Genomic DNA, 10622 nt, shown 5'->3' with positions numbered 1-10622 from the left:
GCCGGGAGGCGGGGGGGGGGGGGGGGGGGAGCGTGTGCGCTCGCCGCGCCCGGCTCACTGCGGCCGGCGGCTGCCTGCCGTGCGGAGCGGAGCGGAGGCCAGCCGCCCCGTCGGGGAGCGCCGCGCTCGCATGGCCGCGCCGCGCCGCGCCGCCGCCGCCGCGGGGCCGGGGGGGGCCGCGGGAGGAGGATGAGGCGGGCGGCGGGGCGGCGGCGGCGGCGGCGGCGCGGAGGATGAAGTGGAGCGTGCGGGGAGCCTGCGCCGCGCTCTCCAGCTGCCTCCTGCTCGCCTGCGCCCTCAGCGCCGCCGCCGTGGGCCTCAAGTGCTTCTCGCTGGGCTCGGAGCTCAAGGGAGAGCCCTTCCGCCTGGGCACCGCCGCCGGCGCCTTCTACTCGGGGCTGCTGCTGGCCGCCGGCCTCTCGCTGCTCGCCGCCGCGCTGCTCTGCTGCCGCCCGCCCGACGAGGCGCCCGCGGCGCCGGCTCCGGCCGCGGACCCGGACCCAGCCTCGGCCCTGGCCCCGGCCGGGGACCCGGACCCAGCGGGCGGCGGCCCCGGCGGCGGGGAGGCGGCGGCCGCGCCGTCGGGGCCGGTGGAGAAGGCGCCGCCCGGGGGGCGGCAGAACTTCCTGCTGCTGGGTGTGCTGGTGTTCATGCTGGGCGTGCTGAGCGCCTTCGCCGGCGCCGTCATCGACGGCGACACCGTGTCGCTGGTGGAGAGGAAGTACTCGCACTACTGCCTGCTGCAGCCCGGCGGCGCGGCCCGCCCGCGGAGCGGCCCTGCGGCCCCCGACGGCTCCGCCGCGGCGCTCCGCTGCCAGAAGCTGAGGGACTACCAGCGCGGCTTGGTGCTCTCCACCGTCTTCAACGCGCTGGAGTGCCTCCTGGGCCTGCTCAACCTGCTCCTTGTCAAGAACTACAAGGCCTCGCAGCAGCGCGGGCGGCGGCGGCGGCGGCGGCGAGCGGCCCCGGCGGCGGCGGCGGCGGCGGGCGGGCGGCGGCGGCGGCGGCGGGGCGGCGGCGGCGGGCGGCGGGCGCCGCGCCACAGCCAGGGCTCCCTCTTCTCCGGCGGCGAACCCGAGCTCAGCCCCGGGGATTGCCCCTTCCAGGCCGTCTCCTACATCAACGTGGGCGTCTTCCACGTCTTCGACGAGGCCGGCGTGGAGGTGCACTGCGGCGGGCATCCTTCCGTCGAGCTGCCCGGCTACTCGCCCATGGACCCCGAGCTCAATGCCTCCTACCCCTACTGCTACCCGCTGCCCAGCGAGCAGCCCCCCGCCTACGAGGAGATCTACCCCGGGGAGCCCTGCGCTCACGGCACCTAGCGCTGACCGACGGCAGGACGGCCGGCTCCCCGCCCGGCCCCCGCCTCGCCGTGACAGCCGGGAGCGGGCCCGCCAGCGCCTCGCCGCTGCCGGGCAGGGAGGCAGCCCCGGCTCCGCCGACGGGACGGCCCCGGCTCCGCCGACGGGACGGACCTGCCGCCGCGGGCGCAGCGGGCCGCGGGCGGGGTGCCGCCGTGCCTCTGGCTCTGCGGAAGCTTCTTCTCCCTCCCTCCCTCCCTGCTTTCCCCTTTCTTTCCCCCTGCCCTTCCTCACACCGTCCCTCCGTCCATCTGTCCCTCCGACCGCCGGCGGCTGAATATTCCAAAGGCTGCGCAAGAAACGCCTAAGGGTTGGTTCCTCCCGCCGCCTCTCCTCCGTAGCCAAGTTTAGTTCCCTTCGAGTGATTCATCAGTCTCCAGCTTTAGCAGTCCAGAGTTACCCATTTATGATAACCAGCCAGTGTAAGGAAAAGGTGTCATGAAGCTTCTTTACCTCTCAAAAGAGCTAAGTTTCTAAACAACGCAGAGACATTTGTGTCACGTTTACTAGAGGTGTATTGGGGATCTTTAACGTTTACACTACTCCTTGGGAGAATTGAGTTCTGTTTTAAGATTTAGTGAGTTAAAACATTTGTTGGTCTTGTAAGATGCACATTGAGAAAAACCTGCACTTTGAAAAAGAAACAGGAAAAAAATCAACAACGTTTTTGTACACTAACGTGCCTGCTTTTGTTGATAACTTCTTACTGTAAAAGCTTTCAGAAGTCTATAGTGAAAATGTTTGGTAAATTCACTGCAGTTTAAAATTGATGATTAGTTCCTTTACTAAAACAACTGAGATGTTGCTAGGATATGGCAGTTAAAAGGAAGTCCAAATGTCATACACATTCCTTTTTGTAAACAGGTTCTGTGTTTTTAATGCAAGGCAGGATTTCTTTTTGTTTTACACAGGTGAAGGGTTTAATTCTATTTTGTACAACTACATGGTTTACCTTGTAAAGAGTTCCATTTTACCTGTTACAATTCATCAATCTGGTAAGCTTGAATATTAAAGTTTTATTTGAAATATATATATTGTAAAACAGCCTTAACTGGTGCAGTGGTCACAGTTTTAAAGGAAACAAATAAGATAAACCATCTTGGAAGACATCTTCCAAATGTGTTTTCAAAACAGTATTTATACTCCTATTACAAAGCAAGAATTTTCTTTTTTGGTTTAAAAGAAAAAAAAAAAGAGGCCATTTTAATTCCTGAAGTGGGGGGTGGGGGGAATAATGGGATTGTATGCTGTTAACTCTTTCTGAACTTAGAGGTAATCCTCCTTTTGGATTGTGCTGTGGAATGCCAGTACCAGATAGTGTAAGAAACTGCTAATTAAAGAGAAGCAGTATGGCATATTTTATTACATCATTTGAGAACAGGTAAAGGCTTAATTTCATGTTGCACAAAGAACCAAAAAGCAACTTTTCAGATTGCATTTGGTTCAATACCCCCTCCCCCAGTTACGGTATACTGAAATGAAATACTACAAAATAACCTTTCTGTTAATCCTGTGGTTGGAGCCTGCGGCATAATGCCAGTATATCAGCTACCCAGAGAGACAGAGAGAGACACAAAGAGACAGAGAGAGAGAGAGAGTGTTAAGAGAATGCAAAGTTACAGTGTATTTCTGTGGTCGATGGAAAATTATTTTTAAATTTTTAGCTGCAGAGAGACTGACGTAATTTACAGCCTTAGAATTGGAGGGAGAAGATTTTAGCCTAAAAATATTCAAATCGCTCTGCACTGTTTTGTTTTCTGAAGTGTTTTGACTTGCACACTTTATATAATCTAAAATGCAGAATGCCTTAGAAGTCTTAAAATTGCAAACTCATGTCTGTGAAGCTCACAATTAAAGCTCTAATCGAGAGAAGACAGTTAAAAGCAGCAGTTGCCAATTTGCCAAGTAGTTCTAAATAGCAGAAATTTAAAATACAGCTCATTTTGGCCAGCAGATTTCCTAGTGCGGAACGCCAGCCTAAAATATATGCCCTAGCTATGTCCCATTTTAGTACTGAAGATTGGTTTTATGCCGGCTCTCTGCAGATGCACCTCCTTAACCCCTTATGGGGAAGTGACTGGGAAGTCCAGTAGTCTTTACCTGTAATACTAATTTAGGCATAAAACCAAACCCATAACATACTGTATTGCTCATACAGCTAAGATTTTGCAAAATGAGTAACTAAAGCAAGGAGGCAAATCCTTATGTAGGTCTCCAATTAGATGAGTTTATGAGACAGCAGAGTACCCTGTGCTGAATTAAACGGGAACTGCCAGGCTGCAGGGGGATTTTGAAAACCAGACCAGCTAGGTGCCTAAATACAGATGCAGAAGTGTGATTATAGTTGTTGGTTTTAAAAAAAATTGGCTATATACATTGTAGTTCATGGAAGTTTTATCTTAGTTTTACTTAAGGAATTGATTTTTGACATAAAAAGACGGTATTTTACTTAAGATAACTATTTTAGGAATTATGAACTAGACAATTCTGAAACTCCAGATGTTCCAAAGATCAGTGCTCAGGGAAATAAATGGAAAGTCAAGAAAGCTACCTATTATACTCAATTGTTTAAATGTAAACAATTTTGAACTATGAATTTTTAAGATTGTTAAATTCATAACTTTTTTTTTGTGTGTGTGTATGTGTACATGTGTGTGTGTGTTTGTGTTTTATTTAAGTCTGTTCAGAATGCCATTGAATTAGGATATTTATTTGTGGCTCAGATTTAGTTCCCAAATTTCTACTTTTCTTCATTTGGGCTTTTATCCCCTGTAATAGTTTAATTTTGTGGTGGACAGATTGCCAGAGTAATGTCCAAGTCGGACTCCCACAGAAGCCAGTAGGCGTCATTTCATTGACTTCAGTGGGTCTGGGCACAAATGGTATGTAACACCTACTCTAAATAATCTTTAAAGTAATATTGATCTTCTGGCATGACAAGATGCAGCAGTGGCATACTATTTCTCAGTTACTTATTTGTATGGACAGCAGTATTAAGGGAGGTCACCTACAGTATTATACACGTTTTTTTTAAAAAAAACAGGAAAAAAATTGGCAGGCAAATTGACCAAACAAGCCATGTTTTCTTAAAGATGGTATACAAGTGTTTCAGGTATCTGGTGACTGACTTTTCTGATAAAACACCACACGTATTTATTTCTTAGTGAGAAGAAACTTATAAATACAGGATACAAGATGAAGCTTCACAAGCATGATTGCAGTATTGTGAAGCCATTTTTAGTAAACCTGAATCATCACTCTATCTTCTGAGCAATAATGTTAGAGTGTATAAACTGTACTGTGCTGAAATTGAAAATAGGCTGGTGTGGGAAGCATCGAAGCGTAGGTTAATTACCTGAGAGGACTCATACTGTCCCTCTGTTTTCCATTCCCTGTCACATGATTGTCGAGGCGAATGCAAGCCTGATCGATTCATTTCACTGGAGGATGTTAACTGCAAGGCTTTTGCCTTAAGTAGCAAAAACGGGCAGAATGGAAGAGAAACATTGTGTATAAGCTATCAAATCTCCATTTTGCTTAGCTGAAGTAACGACGAGACTGCTTTTTGCCCCATGGCTTGTTTTAATTTGCTCACAGCTTTACTCGCATCTGTTCAAAGGGAGGAAAGAATAGACGCAATATTGCTGTTTTGGTCACAGTGGAGTACTGATTTGGTAGCAGACTGCTCCCAGCTTTCCTGTCCCTTTTGCAGGTAATAGCAGCTAGTCAAGGGAGGAAACGATGGAAAATCAAGTCTGCTGTCTTTTATGCGACAGGATTTGCCTTCTTGTGGAAAAAATGTATTCCCACCAGCCTATTAGCAATTCACATGAATTATTTTCACACTCCAACATCCTTGCTTAAATCTGTTACTTATACTTTGCATTGTAATTGACAGACAGAATATACGTGAATCTAAAAACAGGAAAAAATGGTGTTAGAGGGAAATTGTATTAAAGTAGTACAGATTTTACTCAAAAGTTTGATTTCACTGTAGGACATCTTTGGTTCACCAAAAAGCACTATGGTGGCTGGTATAACTTAGATATATTTCAGACATACTGTTTAATCATGAGAAAAGGTTTCTGAATGTTCACATGAGAACGGCAATCTGTTTCTGCTTTTGGACATAGTACATACGAAAACCTATTCTTCATTTTGCCATTTAATCTGAGATTGATCCTCAAGAAAATGTCAGTAATTGATCTTGTAATTTTAGGATCAATAAAATACGTTTTAAAGCACAGCATATCCAATAAGAGAAGCCTAATGCTCTTCATTTCATATTCTTCATTGTCTTAGATGGATGTCTAATAGTACAACTGAAACTAGGGATTTAATTACCACTGTCATTACAAAAACCTGTTTTTCAGGGAGTTACAACTTGTACAAGTGGAACCCTGACATGAAATTCTAGGTTTTACCATGAAGTCAAGTCTGTTTCTGTAAGTTAGATATTTCTTGGTTACAGGATGTTCCAATATTTTAGATAAATTCCATTGGTAAAAATCTAGATCATATGATGGCACTCTTTAAGTGTGCTAAAGTTACTTCACCTTAATACAGGCTCATATTTCCAGTTAAGAAGTGTAAGGGTGAGTAAGATTGAATTCCTGATGGTCACTGTCCAGTTTTTAAATTTCTTAATTATCTTTCAGTACTTAATGACTTGTGACTAGTGCTTAGTATATGTTCCAGAATCAGTAATAGCTGATCTAATAACAGTTTAGCAGATAAAAGATGGTCCCCAGGAAGCCCAAAGGCTAATATAGGGCTGGGGGAAAATCTTGAAATACGTGTTGCAACAATTAGGTGTATGGCATGTCCTGCCCAAAAGGAGGCACTGCCCAAACAAAGCAACTAGAAGAAATCTGAGAGTTTAAGTTGGGTGCAGGGGGTTTGTATGTTCTTTCTATTATAATATTGGTTCTGAAATTCTTCCCCTATGTAGCTTTCTAAGACTGAAATCCACAAATTGCTGTTCTCAAAATTTGATTCCAATAACTGCCTCGCTTTCTGCTGGCCAGTTGTGCTATGTACTTTCCACCCAATGTTCAGGCACTTGGTGAAGTTCTGCTGAAGTTCATGGGTATGTCACCCTGATGTCATCCTAGATAATCTGAGACTGAAGATCAAGTCATTTAAGAAGCCAAAATACTCGCTTAAGAAGAGCATACGTTCCTTTGCAGCAGAAAAAAATCCTGATAGCCTCTTTCATTCCTTCTTCAGACACAGCAGCCTTAAACTTCAGTGAGTTTACCCTGAGGTAGGAATGGAGATGATGTTGCAGACTGCTACTCCTTCACACATTGAGTTTTAGATAACTGGAAGACCTCCATAAGCTTTATGGAAGGAAACACTTCTAGTGAAAAACACATACAAAATGGCTCTGACTCATGACGAGATCACAGAAAATGCGGTGTCCTGAGTGAAACTATCCAGTAGCAGTGCAACCTAGCAGAAGTTCCCAGTGTATCGCTTCTGGATTTGTACTCCTGGCATGGTTCTGTCTGATGGGCATGTTAAGAAGTTCATTTCATGGTCTACGCAAATGAATGGTTTGTTTCAATACAGCACTAGGGATTAAACACCTCCTAAATACCATAAGCATCCTCACCAGTTGGTGTCCTCTGTGGCCATTGTTAGCAGAGGATAAAGTGAAGCGTGGGAAGAGAGAAAGCTTATCATGATCTTCTTAATGCGTTCAGAGGACTAAACGTTCCAGAGCATTCACTGGTTTTATATTAAGATACCGGATTCGAAGATGGAAGAATACCTATAATATCTACGGATTATTTTTCCAGGGATATATTTTTTGAAATCTAATACTTGGGTTTAGAGAAGGTTCTTTCAGAATTTGCTTTTTCTCCCAGGTTCTACATTTTAAATGAAAGCTCATCTTGCTAAAATACTCAGTGAAATCTCCAGGCATTTAAATTATTAAATGTAGGGAGATCGAGTAGAGCTGTCCTACGAATTACTGAGTGCTACCAATTCCTATAGAGGTCATATAAGGAATTTGGCACATGGTGCTGATGGGGCCTTATATGCCAACCAGGCAACAGGGCGGTCATGGATTTTGGATGAACTATTCAAGGTGTCTGTAATTACCATGCATTCATGATTAAAATGAATGCCCTCACAAAGATAATCACAAGAGACTGTCAGTGGTGGATCTGAGTAGAGGCTCATCATGCTAGCTCTAGGCCAAATGGCTCCTAGAAACATGGAAAAGTCCTACCAAAAGAAGCTCATGCTTGCACAGGGAAGGAGAAAGCCATTGAGAATTTCTACTTTGTTGCATTTGGGAATATCTGCCTCTTCCTGAATGATCCAGAAGCTACCATGGTGTGGAGATCAGCTAAACTAGACTCCTGGGAGAACAGAGGAAACGGAAACGCAAGTGTTGAAAACTACTCAATCTGTCCAAATTTTTTTTATATATAATCAAGAGCTGTGTTAATTCCAGGAGCAGTAACCTCCTGACCCGAGCAGTCAAAATGATTCGTAACTGAAAAAATTACTACCACCAAAATAAGACTGGAAGATTGAGAAAATCATATACTGCTTTCTGACTCCTCCCTTGCTCTACATCAAAAGGAAAGAAATTCAGATACTGCTTTTCGTGAAACTGTTGCTAAGTAATACGGTTTGTTATGCCGAATGGAACAGAAGGGTGCTTCTCTCAAAAAACTGGGAGCAGATAGTTGCACAGAAACACATTTGGCTGGCAGAGAGACTTCCTCTTCAGTAAAGTCCTTGGAAAGCTACCAGAAAATATTGAAAGGCATCATCATCCAGGCTTACCTGGACCCTTGTTTAGTGTGTTGAGCTTTATGTTCCCATATGCAGTGGACAACACACTGCCTTGTCATGCCAGTGGGAACAAGCAGCTGTCTCTTGTGACACCACTAAGCCAGCACCTGCTGGATATGTGCAGGGAGCTTCTGAACCCCTGAAAATGGGTGCACTGTGGCACTGTTCTGTGCCTGTGTTGAGAGAAGGTAAGGCAGGGCATGCTGCAGCCCAGGTGAAACACTGTCCTGTGTTACAGGATGGGGAAGGCAGGTTGCTGTCATGATGCCAAAGCTCCAGACTTGTTACACAGTGGTCTTCGAGTGGAGGGGCCTAGGCTGCATGTGAGGAACTGCTCCTGGGTGGGTCACTGTTGCAAAAGCAAAATGCCCAAGTCAAGTGGAATGGGGAGAGGAGGACTGTCTTTATTCCCCCACGAACAAAATGAAAGTGATCAAATTGCAGACCTTCACAACAGAGGTGTTAAGTTCTGTCTTGAGTTCAGTTTTCATCCTCTGCTCCCCGTAGCAACTTCTCCAAAGCAAAAGCAGCACACGGGCTCAGGATGGTGAAGTGTACCCTTTCTACTGCCTCTGTGCTTAGGGGGAGAGTCTGCCAATGGTGTACTGAATTATTCAATCAGCTGGTGAGGCAATAAATAGAAATGAGTAAAAAGATATGAAAAGCCTTTGCCTGTGTCCTATGTTTGGCACATTACAAGACCTGTAGGATTCTCTGGGCTGTCCTTTGCTGAAGGCTGTGGCAGTTCTCATCTGCTTAAGGTCTGCAAGATCCAGAGCTCTAAGAATGAGGATTCCTGTTGGAAGTTTTTGTGGACCAATATTTGTCTCAAAAGTCAAAAAGCAACCCTGGCCCTGTTTCAGTAAATGCATCTCAGCACCCAAGCATGAAAAGAAAAAAGCATAAACAGGGCAGAGCTGTTCATTCATTCATAGTTCATTAATTTTTCATCACGGGCAGCAAAAAGACAAACATTAGTGTTAACATCTCAGATCCGGAGAATTGCTTCATTGTAAGAGGTTTTGAAGCTGACTGATAAGGAAGTAGCAGAAGGTATTTACACCAAAGGAAAATGGATATTTCACAACTGTGCTGTCACACTGCTCATAATGTGCAGCAAAGGCTAACAATAACAGGAATTTCAACTTGCCTTACACATGCAGCTGGAAATGCTTCAAATCTTCAGCTGACTATTCAAAAACTATTTTGTATATGACTAGACTAAACTTGCAGTCTGGTACCTACTGTGTTCATAGCTACATATTGGGAGTTTTTTGTCTTGTGTGTGCACGGCTAAAATGTGTATGCTGGCTGTGGACAGAGGGCCATCTTCATTAGTCAAGTCACTGCTACTGGTGAGGCAAGCTCACCTGTTCTGTTTGGTGCTGCACCAGAGCAGGAGAGCACCCCCAAATCTCAGCAGAAGTGCAGGCACTTCCAGCATCATGGAGCCACACCTGACTCTTCCCCAGTCACAGTCCATGGGGGGCCCCACTGAAACTTGCAGGGCTGTGAACAGGAAGGCACTACCACACTTTTTGCACAGGTCTCACAAGGAAAAGGGGCAGTTGCAATCTTCAGCTGCTTGCCTTACCCTCAAGGCCAGTTACCCTCAAGTCTATTCAATAGCACAGGGTCTCAGCACACCATGGGGTGCAGCACACCAGGAGGTCAGGTGCCACAAGAAATTCCTTTCTTCCCTGAAGGAGTTATCAGTGTCGCAAGACCAGACAGAAGAGAGACTAAAGCCCTGATGTCCCTAACTTACAGAGCTGCATAGTTTGAGACAGAGAGGGCCATGGCGCTGTGCTGTGATCCCCAGCCCCTACAGCTCATCTGCTGATGCACGCTCATACATCGGGAAGTAGGGGGACTGGAGTGACAATCATGCATTTAACTAGTTAAATTAAGCACTGATGGGCTGGCCAAGGGGCAGAGATGGAGTTAAAACACAAAGAGGCAACCTCATCCCTGTCCTGCCCTGGGCACATACTGGGACAACTTCAACAGGTAGGGACTTTGTGGGGAGAAGTTTTAATTGCATCAAGTGGAAAGAAAACCCCTCTCTACAGTGGAAATGTCCAGGTACTTCCAGAAAAAAACGGTCATCTTGTTACACAGCAAAATGGAAACCCACAAGAAGTTCCCAAGAAAGGTAGTTCAAGTGGAGAAACCCAACTAAAACCCACACAAACAGAGTAGAAGCTGATCTCTTAAAATTTCACACCTCTTCTTTCTTTTGGAACAATCACGTCAATTTCTTCTTTACATTTTCAGCTCCAGCTCTCAGGCAAGATAGAAGCTGGTAGGAGGCAGGCACTGATAAAGGCTCTATTGGCAAAGTGTCAGGTAAAGGGAAACCATTTTTACATTTCTGCTCTGACAAGAGAGGACAATATATTCTAGCCTGGAAGCTTAGATGGCAGAAGCAGCAGTGATTAATTG

The 10622-nt window shown here is 46.0% G+C and overlaps 1 protein-coding gene across 1 annotated transcript; it reads left to right on the top strand.

The window, feature by feature from the left end:
- Positions 1 to 233: 233 nt before the first annotated feature.
- Positions 234 to 1365, top strand: TMEM271 (transmembrane protein 271; the record flags this gene model as incomplete). The annotated part of the gene is made up of 1 exon (XM_082337538.1): positions 234 to 1365. One exon carries the CDS (start codon positions 234 to 236, stop codon positions 1320 to 1322), a length of 1089 nt encoding a protein of 362 aa, XP_082193664.1. The 3' UTR covers positions 1323 to 1365.
- Between the last annotated feature and the right edge of the window lie 9257 nt (positions 1366 to 10622).

This window comes from Platalea leucorodia, assembly GCF_965183815.1.
Source record: "Platalea leucorodia genome assembly, chromosome: Z".
NCBI lineage: Eukaryota > Metazoa > Chordata > Aves > Pelecaniformes > Threskiornithidae > Platalea > Platalea leucorodia.
This window is presented reverse-complemented; position numbering and strand designations above follow the sequence as displayed.